Here is a 16299-nt window from a genome sequence, read left to right as displayed (position 1 = left end):
ATATATATAGGTGTATGGGTGACTAGATAGAACAGACATGCATCCTGCCACAATTTTCATTTTCATGTAAGGTAATAAAGAACCAAGGGACAGAAAACTCGTTAGGTTACCTTGTGTTTATATATGTAGGCTAGGGATGATTAAATCCGGCCTCTCACTTTTTGAAGTACAAGATTGAGATGTCATGGCCACTAACTGCATTGGTATTTGATTTGCATGCCAAAAATCCAGGACAAACATCTAAACTCTCATTTAAACAACCATCTGACCTAAAGAGAGGAGGGTCTTTCCAGATGGACACTGACACAGTAAGGAATCTCTACTGCAATAGAAAAATAATTTAACAATTAAAAAAGGGATCTGCGTGAATTATAAATACCAACACACAAGACTGAATTTGCTCACGAAGCCTCTTTGAATAAAGGAGGCTGTTACAAGAGAACCGAGTCAGTGGTTCAAAAATTGTAACTTCTGTGTTCGTCTTTCAAAACAATAAACTTTTAATGCTAAAGCAGTTATAATCAAAAGCTGTACAGAATTTGTTAGAAAACATTTCTCCATAAATATTGTTCAGTTCCCGGCACTTGTAGCAATAATTAAATTACAAACGATAAATATGGCATCAATGGATATGTATTTACAAAGAAAAGTTATTACAAAAGGCAATTGTATACTAAACATCACAATCTGTGCAGCGTAACATCACATCCTCAGCCTGAAAAAATACTGAACAACAGTTTCGACCCCATTAGACAAAGATACATTCACAAGTGTAATGCTTTGAGGAAAAGTTCAAGACATAACAGGACTTTGGCACGGTTTAAGACTGTGAGAGTTTAAACAATCACCACTAAGGCGAAGAATTTCCATCAGGGTAACATCAGCACCACCACCAAGCCTTCTGTAACTTCCTCTCAAGAAACAGGACAAGCATTTAAATGAATTTAAGGAGTTTAAGGATGGAATGTGCAGAGAGCAAGAGGAAGGGGAGGAAAAAACAGTGACAAGATTTTGCAAAAGAAAAAAAATCCTTCAAATGTCAAAACATTTTCTTATCCTGAGAAAAGGGCTTGGGTTACTTTTGGATCTTGCCCAAAACCTTCCTGGACAATTGCAATGAACAAGATGTAGCCCTATGTATAGCCTCTTGCATTAAAACTCCATTTCCGTTTCATTGGTCTCAGTTTCCTTTGTAAAATGCATTTGGTCCGTTCTACTGTTAACAGGGTGTGTGTTTGTGTTTGTCCTCAGACGTACCATTCGTTAAAATTGGGAGGAAGTGCAGGGTTGTGGCTGGCGCTAGTTTGAACTGCAGAAGGGGTTTTAGTGGTATCTTTACTGTTTGCAGAAGCTATGGCGGGTGGAGTGGAGGATTCATAGCCTGAACTGGCAGCAGGGGAGGAATCTGACCCTTGAGATTCATGGACCTAAAATTAACATGTATATATTATAATGAATATAATTCCAACTGGCAACGTACAAGCAAAAACAAGAGCAGAATTCAAGCACTCTAACAGACCGCCCAGTGACCCAATTAAAAATTTCCGTATTACCGATGTCTGGAAAACCCAGACAAGGGTCGCAACAACCCAGCTACGGTCTGACCACTGGCATTATAGCAAAGGGAATAGAGTACTCCGTTTTAGTTGAGCCACTCACTTCCAAAGTGCTTTCCAAGTGGCTAGCCTGATGGGGCTGTGTAAAATAGTCGCTCTGGGCCCAGTTTTCCCCAAATCACTTTCAGCTTCGGAAAGCAGGTCCAAAGAAGGGTGGCACAGAGGTGCTGGGCGCCGCGGACGTCTTAGACAAGCGGGGGGGGGGGGGAGGGTGGATCAGACCCTGCTCCTTGGCCCTATTGTTTTATCGGGAGCTAGAAGACGAATGAAGCGCCCACCCTCGGGTTTGTGGGGCCACAATGTGTTCCTGCCGCGGGCTGAGCCGGCAAAGAGAAGCCGCTGCAACCTCCAGCTAGGCGAGCTCGGCTAGAGCTTCCCAGTTAAACAACAGACTGTTCCCTGCGCTTCCTCCTCCTCCTCCTCCCAACTCTGCTCTCTCGCCCCACCCTCCGGGTCCCCAAAATGTGTTCAAGGTGTCACCGCTAGAGTAAATCGGATTGAACCTGGAGGATAGTAGATGTGCCACAGTGGGCACTTCCGTTCCTCGGCCCGCTGTAGGGCCGAGTGTTTACAAACCGCCGACCGCTAATAAAGAGGTAATTACCTTCATGTGTTTGCGCAGGGAACTCGGGTGCGTGTAGGACTTGTCGCACACTTTGCAGATATATGGTTTATCCGAGGTGTGCACATGCATGTGCTTCTTGCGGTCGCTGCTGTTGGCAAAGCGTCTGTCACAGCCTTCAAATTCACATTTGAACGGTTTCTCACCTGCCAAAGGCAAAAAGGCAAAGGAGGGCAAAAATTCAGTCAGGGCTAAGAGTTTCCCAAAGCCGGGCAACGAAGAGTGGACGCCTGGCGGGCGGTTTTCCCGGAGAGGGAGCGCCGACTGCGGGCGGCCGCGGCATCTATTTTCCCTGGAGAAAAATGGAGAGCGTTTGGTAGAGTGATGCCTTAAGCGGTGATGGTCCGGGACGGGGCTGGGCCAGGATCGGCCCAGAACTCCAGCATCCCTTTGTTCTGGCAGGACGGCGAAGCCCCAGGCGCTTGGGCAGTTTCTCTGAACGGTGGTTCGTCCCCACCTGGCCCAAAGATCGCACTGTGAGGACCAGTTCCGCCGGCACTTCGGCACAACCGATCTAGCAGGGACAATGGGCCAGTGATGAGACAACCCTACTCAAGCTGCTTCTTTGTACCTTTTAATTTGTCTCTTTCAAATGCAATGGTTTTGCTAAGCCCAGTATTAAAAGCCCTTGGGAGCCGTATTTAACGTTGGAAAAGCGAAAACTATATCAATCCAGGCGCTACAGTTTTTTTTTTTTTTTTACAAGATGTTCTGAATTGTTCTGAACAAGCCACGAAACCGTGGTGTCTTTTCTATACTTCAGCTTTCCTCCCGGAGCACTGAATTGAACCTGGAACTCCAAATAAAAATAGTTTGACAAAAGTATCAGTCATTTAATTAGCAGATGTGCCAATCAAATGTAAAAAAAGAGCGGAAGTAAGAGGAAAGTTAGTTTTCATTAGCATTTGTATGGTGGCCTTCTTCGAATGTGTGCGGAGAGCTAAATCGCCTGTAAGCAATACGCTCTCAACACATTCCGAGTCCCTTCTTAGGAACCTAGAAAGGGAGACAAAAAGAGGCGGCACCAGTTTGTTCCTGGGTGCTAGGAGGTCCCAATTAGTTCGCGAGACCGTGGAGCCGTCGGCCCGGGAAGAGGCGATGGGGGGCGGGAGGGGGGAGGGCTGCAGGGGCACTGACAGCGCTCCTTTCGGCACGGCCTCGGCGGGGCGCCGCCCCTCTCCGTGGCCACCACCCCTTCTCCCCCCAGAGCTCCCAGTCCACTCGGGGGCCGGCGCCACGCCTGCCTTCCTCCTTACCTGTGTGGGTTCTCTTGTGGATCTTGAGGTTCTCAGAGCGCGCGAAGATCTTCCCGCAGCCTGGGAAAGGGCACGGGAAGGGCTTCTCGCCCGTGTGGACACGGATATGGTTGACCAGTTTGTACTTCGCCTTGAAGGACTTGCCCTCGCGGGGGCACTCCTCCCAGTAGCAGACGTGGTTGTTCTGCTCCGGGCCCCCCACATGCTCCATGGTGACATGCGTCACCAGCTCGTGCATGGTGCTGAAGGTCCGGTCGCAGCTCTTCTTGGGTCGGCTCAGCTGAGCCTCGTCGATCCACTTGCACGACAGCTCCTGCTTGATAGGCTGCCGCATGTAACGGAAGAAGGCGCCCGGGCCATGGTGGGCCGCCACGTTCACGCCCATGTTCATGTTCATGGGGCTGTAGTTCGGAAACTGGGCGCCTGCCGCATAGGGATCCGTGCGCGGGCTGGCTACCGGGCGGTACGGGTCGGCGCGACCAAAGAGCTCCCCACGCAGCCCCAGATGGACCTGGTTGTTGTCCACGTGCCCAGTGGGCGAAGGGTGTCCGGCCCCTTGCTCATGCAGCCCAGGAAACAGCAAGTAGCCAGGGGGCTCAGGAATGCCAGCTGGAGCATGTAGGCTGCTGGCGGAACCCGCAAACAGCCCGTGCTGCCCGCTGCCCGAGGCCGCCTCGCTGAGCCCAGAGCTGCGCTGGCGAAACAGAAAGTCGCGCGTAGAGTTGAAGGCTGCGGAGGCAGCACCGCCGTAGCTGGGCACCTGGCTGGCGTGGTGATGATGGTGATGATGGTGGTGGTGGTGGCCCAGGGCGTTGGCATAGCCCGAACCCTGCGGCGTGAACGCCGAGCTCTGGCCAGAAGACAAATCGTGCGCCGCGGCCGGGCTCAGCTTGAAGGCAGCGGCGGCAGCAGCTGCGGCAGCCGCGTGGGTTGAGTCCCCGAAGGGATTCAGCCCCATGCCAGCTGACTCACGGTTGGGCATCTCGTGGTGGCGCGGCGCCCCGAAGCTGCCTACTCCCAGCCCCGGGAACTGCGGTCCTCCGTCCAGGAGCATCGTCATGGGTGGGGCGTTGTGGTCACCGACGATCCGGCTTAACTGAGAGAGGGTGCAGCTCTCCGAAGTGCAGCCGCAGGAGAGGGTTGGCAGCTGTGGGATGCTGCTCAAAGAACCCCAAGGCGTTACCAGGGGCTGCAACTTTCCGTAGCTGCCAGAGTCTCCTGCAGAGGGATAGGAGGGAGGAGGGGAAGAAGGAGGAGTGGGTGGGGGAGGGGGAGAGGAGGAGGCAGCAAAGGGGGGGGGGGAGAAAAGATTCAGGAACTAGATCTGGTTTAGCAAACTAACTGGAGCGCACAAAGAAACTAAGCTAAATAATAAGCGGAGGGCGGAGTTTGCCAATCCTGTCCCGGGCACCCCTCTTCTCCCAGAGAGCGCCGAGCCGCGGGGCCAAGAGGCTCCCTGGCTACCGGTCTCTCTCCTGGGCTGCCCCGTGTGGCAGAGCCGCCGGGTCGCGGCTGGCAGGCGGTGAGCTGGTTATAAGCACGCTCGATCCTCGCCTCTCGCCGAGCTAGTCCCAGCCTCTTTGCCTCCAGAGTAATGTCCTTGGACTGATAAAGTCAATCACTCACTCCTTGCACATAAACCGAGCGGGAGGCCGTGCAGCGCGCGCCAATGGGGAACCAACTGGCCCGCGGTCACCTGACCCCCGGCCCGAACTCTCATTGGTCGTCACAACAATGATTGGCAGCACGGATCTGGGAAATATGGCAGCCGCGGCCGAGCGACCGCCGTTGATTGGGCAGCGGCCGGGCGCCTGGCAGGTGAGGCGGCGGCACTCGCGAGTGGGCTCCGCAGGGTTTGCGCGGCTGCGAGGAACTGGGGCCAAGCTTGAGCCGACCTGCAGCGGGGCGCAGTCGGGCCTCTCTCGGGCTGCAGCTTGGGCTATGTCCCAGCTCCCAAACAAGCAAGCACCCCTCACGCGTACTTTACCCGCTTTAGCTAAACAAACTATTCTCCCTGCGAAGAGCGGTCCCATCGTCCCGCCTCTACTGTCGGCGCGGCGCCGTCTGTCCGTCCAGTGAGGCTGGGACTCCCGCTGCATCCTCACCTTGAGAGCCTGCTCCCTCCGCAGCCGGCAGCCGCAGGGTACAGGATCCCCGACGGAGCGCTGAAATTTGGCGCTTTCTGTGCAGCGGTTACATCTGCCCTTTAAGCTACTACAAGTCCCGAAGGCCTCGAGACGCCGGACTGCCGTCGCTGTCCTTGCCTCAGGATGCCGGCAACCGTCCCAGGCCCAAGCAAAAGAAATTACACTCATGGCAGACCTCAAATACTTACGTTTGCGCTCTAGAGAACTTGCCGTTCACCACTTACTTTTCCAGTAGTAATTGCACTCGCTGCTGCCCGATTACCCCTCCCTCCCCACGCTCACCAGACCCACACAACCCTGCAAACATAGACAACATAACTGAACACAAGTGCAGACTAGAGAACCTGAACGTAACAGTAACACAGTAAACAAATACACTGCACGAAACACACTATACACATCACACAAGTTAGCATGCACAACATAGTCAATACGCACAGAACTAAACACAACAAGCAGACGTTTACACACAGAGAAAAGCAGAAACAAACATGCACGCACACAAAAGCAATCGTAAGCAGCACATTCACACAGCACACTGAACTCACAGCAAAGACGTAAGACGCACGTATCAGTGTGCTTTCCAAATCACTTTAGAATTCTAAACGTTTTCCAGCAAAACAAGTTTGAAGTGGCAAAATGGGAACCTGTGACATGGAAACCCCCACCTCCCCGCCCCTTGCACTCCTACTGGTAGAAGCACACAGCGGTTTCCCAGACGGCTCATCCTTAAAGGATTTAACTTTTCAGGGCTGTGTGTGGTGATTTTTCTGGACATAATGACCAGGTTAAGACCTAGCTATAAAATGCTCCTTTCTCTCTCTTGCTCTCTCTCTCTTGCTCTAGCGAAGCATTTGGGAAGAATGCAGGAGGTTGAGAATGAAAAGGCCAAGAGATGATAGCTGTGATTGTCCCATCCTGAGCGGGAGAGCGTCAGGCTCGGATGCTTAGGGCAGCCTCACAGCCATCTCCCTGTATGAAACAGAACACTGATCAAGTTCAGAGGCTGTGAGAGAGACAGCCTGGGTAGCACTTTCTAACTGCAGCCGTCCACTTCCTGTCCTCCGGATCTGCCTGGCCTGGCCACTTCACCTCCTTGCTCTGCCAGTTTGCTGGTGGAAAGTGCAGCTGCTAGCAGTTCTTACCAAGTCTCCCCTTCTCATCAAACACCCCAGTTCTCTCTCCAAATCCAGAGCTCTCTCTCCAGATTTGCAGGTGAGTTAACTGTTGGGTTACATTACAACATCCTGATCTCACCAAGTATGGCTGCAGGGTAGCTCACTGGAGGATGGGGGGGAGAGGCAGAGAGGGGGTGTTCAGGAAAGGACAAATATGCTTAAATCATGCAAATGGATTCCCTGGAGTCAGGTTTACAAAAAGGGAGGATTTCTTTGCTTTCTCAACCCCCTCTCCTTTCTTTTCACTTTACTCTTTATTTCCTTGTTCCAGCTACCTTCCTTCACTCCCATCAACCCCCATGGCCTCTGGGCAAGTAGATTTGAAATAGTTTGGAATAGTTTGGATTTCCTCACTGAGCAGGTCTGGGGGAGACGCAGTTCTGGTGGCTGGCAGATGGAGAGGAAGAGGCTGTGTAGCCCTGGCTGGGTCAGCACCAATGCCAGAGTTTCCACCTGGCAGCCACAGAATTGGGACCTTGTGGGAGCAGTAGTCTGGGCGGACAACTGGACTAGGGGCTGCAGAGGGGCCAGTCCGGGACAGCCTGGCATGCCCCCGTGCAGGAGGGTCGCAAGCGCGCTGGGGTGGGGGAGGGAGTTACCACTGCTGACCTACCCAGTGCCCAGGGTGCTTTTCGATACGGCCGCATTCTGATAATTAATTGCCTCCAGCACGTGCTGTGTAGTCCCTGGAACAAAAAGGCATAATTCAATTAGATCATCAACCGAGAAGTGGGGAGGTGGGGTGATGCTTGTTTAAGGGGCAGACCTGAGGTGCATCAGCCAGGCCAAAACCCTGGGCGGTGGAGCCCTTCCCAGGGGCTGCCTGGCAGTTAGGGAGTGTGGGGCTCTGAGGGGGTATCATCGCTCAGTGGGGTGCTGGGTTCCCAGGTTCCCCGGAAAACAGGAGCCTGGGGCTTTGCAAACACCAGGCTTGAGGCTGACCGTTTGAAATTCGGTTTTGGTTGCATTGGGTGGGGGGTTCGTTATTTGGGCGGGAGGGGGTGGGCATACCCTTCTATGCTGTAGAAATAGAAATCTCTGCAGATGTAGCAAGTTACCTTGGATGACAACAAAGCCTTCCACCCCCACCCCTCCGCAAAGCAAACCACTGCCACTGTGGGAAGAAAAAAGTTTTTTTTCTGCTGACACGCCGCTCTCCGCTCTCCCTCCTCCCAAAAGGTAATTTGCCAAACAGCTCAGCAAGGAAGAAAGTGAAAAGGAGAAGTTTTTCTTAGTCACAGCCTAGAGTGAAGCAAAGGAAAGCTCTCCTTTTTTCCCCCCATTTTTCAGGTGGAGAAAAGAACCAAGGGGCTGGGCAGGGCAACTCGAATGCAGGGGTCGTGGTTCTCATTTTACGCTATAACCCAAGCTCCCTCAGCAGCTTTGGCTTACTGGGGTTTACATGTGTATTAGGCAGCATAAATTAACCAATAAATCACTTTTATGCGTCCCCCACTTGTATGTGGTCTGGTCTAAATATTCACGTGTCTATATGGATAAGAAACATAATGGGATCCTTTCCCTCACACCAAGTTCAAACAGTAAATATGAAAAAGATTTCTTTGTATACCCAAATCTCAAGCAATAAATAAAATCAGGGAAACTGATCATTGCCAAATCAATGCTTGAGCCTGCAGTTTAGAATCCATCTTGGAGAAGCTGGAAGAAAACCCGAACATCTGCGGGGCGGTAGGCTATGTCTGGTTTCGCTGCACAACCCGATCCCTTCTCAGCAGCACTCTCCCCTCCTTCCAGCCTCCTAAAAAGCCGATCCCTTCTCAGCAGCACTCTCCCCTCCTTCCAGCCTCCTAAAAAGCCAAAACAAGCCCGGCACCTCGCGTTCCTAGCGGGAATCTCTTTCGGTGGGAGACCTGAAATTCTCCTAAGTGAGAGACCTAGCGATTTTCTTTTAAGCCCAAGGAAAACACTGTGGTCTTCTGTTTTGTATTTAGAAAAGACTTGGAATCTAACACTTGCAACATTTTAAAGACCCTTTAAACCCAGCAAGCGGATTTCCGCTCTGCCAATGCTTCCTGATTTATTTCAAGAAATGAATCTTTGACTCTAGGAAGGGAATTATTCCAAGACGCTGAATTTGGTGCCCCTGCCTCTCCCTGGTGGAGGACAGTGTTTCGTTGAAACCTGCCACTGAAACTCACCATTATTCGCAGGTTTGTTTTTTTTTGTTTGTTTTTTCCTGGTCAACAACATTTTCTTTACATAAATCTCCACCCTCCCTTCAAAGTCCTAAATCTTTTAAAAAGAAAATCTATAAATGGCAATTAAAAAAAAAAAAACAGAGGAAGGATGCTGGGAAAAGAATGCATTTTCAATTCCTCTTTATTTTTCTGCTAAAACAAAGCTCTTAAAGGGATTCAGGGACCGAGCTGAAGGGTCTTCAGGACCTACGGAAGAGCTCACTAAGCTCCACACTTTATGGACCACATCGGAGTTTCTCTATGGCCCCATCATCTGACAAATGTCAGAAGCCCTAAATGTCTTTACCATTCAACAGGAAATGAACAGATCCTGTTCATCAACCCTTTTTACAAATATGATTTGCTTTGTCCATTGCAGTCCAAGGCATACTGTACTCAATGTAATGAAATGCAAATTGGACTGGAATGAGACATTTTCATTGTACATGCCAATCAGAATGGTACAAATTGTGTGTGTGTGAGTGTGTGTGTGTGTCTGAACTTTCGGAGACACAGGCTGAAGTACATGGGATTGACCTTGGAGAAGTAACCTGGGGAGTTGAATGGCAGCTACCGGAATCCAGGTTGGGGTTCTTGAAGGAGTCTTTGAAATGCCGGAAATACTGTAAGAGCCTATGCAGGGGCAGTGTTCATTAGCCAAGCTGTGGGCGAAAGGTGCCCAAGTCCTGCTGCCAGGTGGTGCTCAGCTGTTAAATGCCATGAGCAGCCTTGCTCCAGGAGCCCGAAGGGCAGCCACCTTGGAAGAGGGCTTTCCTTTCCTTTGGGGTTGGAGTGCCTTGTCGCTGGGGAGTGCGTGGAAGAGGGGAGAAGGGGAGATATAAAGGGGACCATTTGGTTTATGTTTACAAGTCCCTCCTCACCAACCCAAGAGGTGGGAGGAGAATGGACTTTGGATGGCAGCCTTACCTAGACACACATTTACCTGAACTCAAGTTCCTTCTGAGGTGCTTAATATGCCATTAGTTGTAAAAATATACAACATCTAAGCTCCAAAACTAGTGAAGAGAAAGCCTAGGACTATCTGAAGTCCTGGCTCACTAATGTCGCTGCTTTGAGTCAGAATCCTGCACCAAAGGGGGTCTGGAAGGGTCTGGAAGGATCTGGAGTCCAGGATAGATTCCAGCCCCGGGGGTCTCATCCCTTGTGTCTGGGTCTGCAACCCCCACCGTCCATTGCACAGGCTACATCTTCTCCTGTTGGTCCTCCTCTGCCCACTAACGACATTCTCCCAAAAGAATTACATTTTTTCCCCTTCTGAGAACAAGAATTCCTACCCCACCTAGAGAAAAACGCTGTCTGTGGCTCCCACAAAGCTTTTCATAGTTGGAGAAAGACATTGGATACAATTGTTTTCTCAGTTTGGAGCTGAGCGAGAGAAGACTGCCCCTCCCAAATAAAACAGTGGAGGTGAATTAGACTCACTAAACTATAGCCTGCAGATTGTAGGTCAGGTCAGCCTGACACTTGTATGTGTACAGCCCCCAGAAGCCAAGAATGGTTTTTAAAACATTTTAAATGGTTAGAACTAAATGATGGACAGGGAAACTAGGCACTGAGATTAGGCTCAAAAAGTCTAGAATTATGTTGCATCTGGCCTTTCACAGATGCCTTCTGGACCAGGCGCTGGAGTGCGGTGCACTCACAACATGCTAGTATTGGCAAGGAGTGAGGTTCGTCCGTTTTCACCTTGGTATTATTGTTCAGGCTTCATTTTGCACATGACATGTGTTTTTAGTTTTCAGAATCACACCTCAGTAATTTCTAGGGATAATTTTGGCTTTAGAGCATAGGGAAAAAAAAGTAGTCAAGGCAGGGGCGGCCCTGGTAAGAAATAGGGGATAGACCAGAAGAGGAGAGAGGAGAGCAAAGACTTGTGAATATCTCAATCAGTGGCTTGGTGACCTCTGACCCGGAGGGTGGTTTTCTTGTCTTTCTTCCCCAGCAACAGATACATACTTTATTGGTCCTTTCTGCATGACTGAGCTGTGAGGGGTAACCAGAGTGTCCGAACCCAAAAAGGCCTGGGAGTGCACGCCAGACCACCGGACAGCCATCTTCTGGTTGTCCGAGAAAAGTGACCCCAGTTCCCTATGCCTAAAGGACTTTGGGGAATACAGTGGTCACCTGTCTCCCATCTCAACTACCCCTCCTCACTGAGGCACAGCTGGCCACTCACTGCTCTTTCTTTCTCAGAACTACCACCTTCCTCTTCTACTTGGGGACAAATGACAACTGAAGGTACACACGGGCAAGAATAGTAGATCCCTCACTTGACTTAAATTTTGAAAAAGCCATTGTAGATACGTTCCTTTTTGTAAATGGCGAAGGGCAGAGGACGTGGGCTCCCAATCGCTCCTTACGACTCAGCTTGCCAGCTTCTGCCAGGGCTGCTCCTCTCATTTCTCCTTCCCGCTTCTCTCCCCCTGTTCCTTGGCAATCTGATGGACCAGGAATTCCTCTTTAAGACTACATCCTCTCGGCCTTAATCCTTGGCCATCAAACTCAGCATTGGTAGACTACACTTCACCTTTGAGCCCCACAGGCACAGATTGGAAGAGAACACCCCCTTCCCCGGTAGCCCTGCTACTCCCCTTCACAAGCCAAACAGAGCAGGAAAACCCAGGAAGGACACTTAGTTAAATTACAGTTTCCCATGAACACGATGCTTCTTTTTTAAGCTCAATGTGGCACAAATATTACATGACACATACTCATCCTAAAAGACTCAGAATTTGAAATTTGCGAAGAATCAGACATTTGGTTTTGACTGGACAGCTGGGATATTATCAGGCAGGTGTTCCTTTCATGACAGCCATCTAGATAAGCTACATCGTCCCATCATCACAGCTGCCCCCTAAGGGAGGTTTTCCAAAGGCTCCGTCTGCAGGAAAATCAGTTGGAGGATAGGGTGATCCAAGAAAGGCACTGGCAAAATTCCCATGTTCTCTTCCAAAGGCAAGGGAGATACCCTGGGCAAATTGATGCTGCTGGCCTGCAGGGGGCAGTTCTCCAACAGCAATCCACTTCTCTCACCCAGGCCCCAGCTGCTGCAGGGAATCCCGGAGTGCTTTGAGCCCATGGTACAGTACGTAAGCTGCCCACCAGTGTGTGCTGGGGACCTTGAGACCCCATACATGCTATGCCTCTAATCGCATTGACCTCAACCTCCTGCCTCTGCCTCAGGACCCTAGCTCTGTGAATCCCAGGCCCCCTTTGCTTTGTCCATTAAGGGTCTAGTTACATGTGGACCGGGCCCCAGACCCTCTGTGTTCAGTTCCTTCCAGCTCCTGGTGCTCCCATTTTAAAGGCTAAATGAGCATAATTTTAGGGAGAAGGGACAGTTGCACTAGTGACCCCTCTGCGCAGCCCCTCTGCACTTGGATGCATGTGAGTCAGCCCACACTGGCTACGCAGAGGCTGCAGGCATCTGGGGCTAAAGGTCAAGTTTTCCTCAAGGACCAAGGGCAGTGAAGTGAGTTCTATCAGCAGACATCTATCTGTTCTCCTGCCCTGCTCCTTGCTCTTATCACGCATTCCTCCACTGAGGCTCTTCCTATCTCTGTCTGTTAAAGAAAGGGGGAAAACACAGCCTCGAATGCTCCTTTCCCATTCAGTCTGTTTCAAGGGCAGTTCAACTGCCTCAACACTCTTCCACAAGGCCCCCTCCCTTCTAGCAGGTAAATATCTCCTTAACTGGCAAAATCCTCACCTCTTCTTCCTTCCTGAAGCCTTTTTAGCCTCCCAGGTTGCTTCTGGGTGGTTGTTGTTACTTTTCCAACCTCTGCTTCCCTGACTACTGCTGGAGAGGAGAGTTGTTTGGGTTCTGCGTAAACCATAACTACTGACACTTCTGCACACCTGCCTCTCCTCCCGAGGCTCGGAAACGGCCCCTCCGATTATGAGGATTCAGTTCCTTGGAGCTGACATGTAATTCTAGCCTTGGCTATATCTGTTCCTTCTGTGGTTTTTAGAGTTAGCTTTCCTTTTTCACTGAAACTATAATATAAAATTCTTAACCATTTGTTTGGCAAAGATTTCAAACATTACATTTGAAGCAAAAGTGATAGACACACATTTTTACTTTTAAGTTTCTAAACATTTTTAAAGATTTTATTTCTTTTTTTGAAAAGCAGAGTGACATAGGGAGAAGGAGAGACACAGATAAAGATCTTCCATCTGCTGGTTCACTCCCCAAATGACTGCAATGGCAAGGGTTGGGCCAGGCTAACTGCAGGAGCCAGGAGTCCATTTAGGTCTCTCGCGTGGGTGCAGAGACCCAAACAGTTGAGCCTTCTTCTGCTACTTTCCCAGATGTATTTGCAGGGAGTTGGACTGGAAATACCTAGCACTGTGCTGTATTAGATTAAGCCTCAGATTATGGCGCTGGCATCCCACATGGGCACCATGTGGCTGCTAGACTTTGAACTACTTCCCTACTCATAACCTGGGAAAGCAATGGAGGGTGGCCCAAGTCCTTGGGACCCTGTGCCCTCTTGGGTAACCCTAAAAAGCCCCTGGCTGCTGACTTTGGATCGGCTGAGCCATTTGGGGAGTGAACCAGCAGATGGAAGATTTTCTGTGTCTTTCTCTATAAATCTACTTTTCAAAGAAGTGGAGCAGTTGGGACTGGAACTGCTTCCCACTTGGGATTTTTTCAGCATTGTCTACAATGGGATAGGATTCAGCTTTAAAAAACGAAATAAAAGAAATTCCACCATTTGCATCAAAATGAATGTAACTGGACAAAATGATGTTGAGTGAAACAAGTCAGACACAGAAAGACATGTATCACTTACTCTCCCATATGTGTAGGAACTCTTAATTTATTTTAATCAAGACAGGGGCCGCCTTTATGGCGCAGCAGGTGAAGCCACTGTCTGTGATGCTGACATCCCAGTGTCCGTGACACTGTCAGTTTCTGTCTCAGTTGCTCCACTTCCAAAAAAGAAAAATGCCTGGGCTCCGGGAGGCAGGCGATTTTTTGGCAGTCGCTGTGGCCGCAGCTACCGGGCCTGGGGACGCGGGCGGCCGGGAGCGTGGACGCAGCCTGCCCGTCTCTCCCGCCATGGCCGCCCTTGGCCGGCCCTTAAAAAAAAGAAAAAAAAAATGCCACCCAGGTTAGAGGTGCTCCGGCTAGATGAGCTCTGTGGATAAACTTGGAAAAGCCACTTTAGAAGTTTCCATGAAGAAAAAACTCACCTTCTCCTTCTCTCTTTGCTTCACTCTCCTTCCTTCTTAGAAATGAATCCTTGCTCGCGTCTTCTGAGAGATGAAACCTGCTCCAGCTCGTGACTTCTCCCACAGGAATCCTGCTCTCCTTGGAACTGAAACAACTCAAAGGCCTCAGGTCAAGAAAAGGCTTGTACCTCCCCCCACACCCTCCTCGGTTTGATTTATTTCAACAAAACAGCTACAAGGTAGTTGCTAGTCAACGTCCCCCAGAAAGCCAGGGAAATAGCTCCAGGCAGGAACTGTTCCCTAGTTCTATAACCTGCTTTTAGAGAAAAAAAGATGGTGGGGGAAGGGAGAATATTCCATCTCACTTGCAGTTGTTTCCAGTTAATTATTTGTGGCTGTCTCTCCGCTGCCTTAGCTAGATTCCATAGAACTGATGAGGAAAATCTCAGGGCTCTCACTTTCTAGATGATTCCAAGGGAACAGAGCTGTCTGGTTTTGTTTAGTCTCTAGACATCTCCCTGAAGTTGTAAAAAGCAGGGAAGGATGCGGACAAGGGATTTTGAGTGACTTTAATCTGAAAATGTCTTTTCCTTAGAAAAATTTTCATGAAACCGACATAAGAAATACATTAGTGGAGTCCACTCTTTGAAATAGTTATAGCTTCTCTGTTACTTGCACTCATTGTGAGGGAGATGAGAGGAAATAATGTTATGGCTGAGTCTTGTACATGGACTAACAAAACATCCTGACAACAGATGCTGCTCTTTGAAGTTTCTAAATAAGTATTTTGTGAAAGCTAATTACCTATTACCTGAAAGTCCAGAGATAGCTACCAGACCATCTTCATTTTCTAGTTATTTATTTAAAGATCTATTTTACTTATTTAATTCACTTTAAAGGCAGATAAAGCCAAAGGAAGATGGAGAGAGATAAACAAGCTGTCATAAGCTGGTGCTGGCTGGGTCAGTCTGAGTCTCTTAGCAGGATGGCAAGGACCAGGATGCTTGAGCCGAAACCTGCTGTCTTCCAGAGGGTACATTAGCAGGAGGCTGGGATTGAGAACTCTAAGCCGGACATCCTGACATGGTTTTCAGGCATCACAGAAGCAGAGTTATAGAGACAGAGGGAGAAACACACAAAGAGACTTTTCTGTTCACTGCTTCACACTCCAAATGGCTGTAACGGCCGGAGCTAGGCCAGTCTGAAGTCAGGAATTTCTTCCACACGGGTGCAGGGGTCCAAGCATTTGTGCCATCTTCTGCTGCCTTCCCAGCCCACTAGCAGGGAGGAGCTGGATTGGAAGTGGAGCAGCCAGCACTCAAATTGGGGTCAATTTGGGATGCCATCACTGCAGGTGTCTTAACTACTAAGTCAAACCTTGTCCCTATCATTTTTTTTTAAACATGACTCTCTTGATCTATCTTTTTCAGTGAATCTATGTTGTTGGAATTTTCTAGGACAAATACTCAAGAGAAACTGTTAGAGGGGAGGCTACCCTTTTCCTGAAGAAAGAAGAAATCAGTTTGTGTTTACTATTTTCATAATTTTGTGCAGGGAAGGGAATTTTTCCCATTATACTCCACTTCCATTGTCTTCTGCAACACGGTCTTCAAAAGCAAGCACTCCATTGAGCATTTCTCACATCCTGTCCCCTTTAAAATAAATTTAGGGGCCAGTGTTGTGGCACAAAAGGCAGCACTCTGCCTGTGAGGTTGGCATCCCCTGTGGGCACGGGTCCCTACACAGGGTGCTTTACTGCCTGTGCTGTTCCCTGGTAAAGGCCTGGGCAAAGCAGCAGAGACGCCTCAAGTGCTTGACCCCTGGCACCCATGTGAGAGACCCGGATCAAAGCCTGGCTCAGCCTTGGCTTTTGCTGGGGAGTAAACCATCAATGGTCGCTCTCTTCCTATCTGTGTCTCCCTCTCTCTCTAACTCTCGACTTTCAAATAAATAAACCTTAAAAACCAAACCAAAATCACTCGGCAAGAATTTGAAGCTTATCATTATTATCTTAATGAATTTTGTAATTCTGTAACTCACCCCTCACCCATACACACAAATACACACACTCACAGAGGAGGCT

The 16299-nt window shown here is 49.6% G+C and overlaps 1 protein-coding gene across 1 annotated transcript; it reads right to left on the bottom strand.

Annotated features, from left to right (window-relative positions):
* Positions 1-458: 458 nt before the first annotated feature.
* ZIC3 (Zic family member 3) lies at positions 459-7501 on the bottom strand. Its single transcript, XM_004587749.4, has 4 exons — positions 7433-7501; positions 3495-4712; positions 2221-2384; positions 459-1427 (listed from the first exon to the last, which is right to left on the bottom strand). Exons 1-4 carry the CDS (start codon positions 7464-7466, stop codon positions 1248-1250), a joined length of 1596 nt encoding a protein of 531 aa, XP_004587806.2. The 5' UTR covers positions 7467-7501; the 3' UTR covers positions 459-1247.
* Positions 7502-16299: the final 8798 nt, after the last annotated feature.

The sequence above is a fragment of the Ochotona princeps genome, chromosome X (genome assembly GCF_030435755.1).
Source record: "Ochotona princeps isolate mOchPri1 chromosome X, mOchPri1.hap1, whole genome shotgun sequence".
Taxonomy (NCBI): Eukaryota; Metazoa; Chordata; class Mammalia; order Lagomorpha; family Ochotonidae; genus Ochotona; species Ochotona princeps.
Note: the sequence above shows the minus strand (reverse complement) of the source record. Positions and strands in the feature narration are given on the sequence as shown.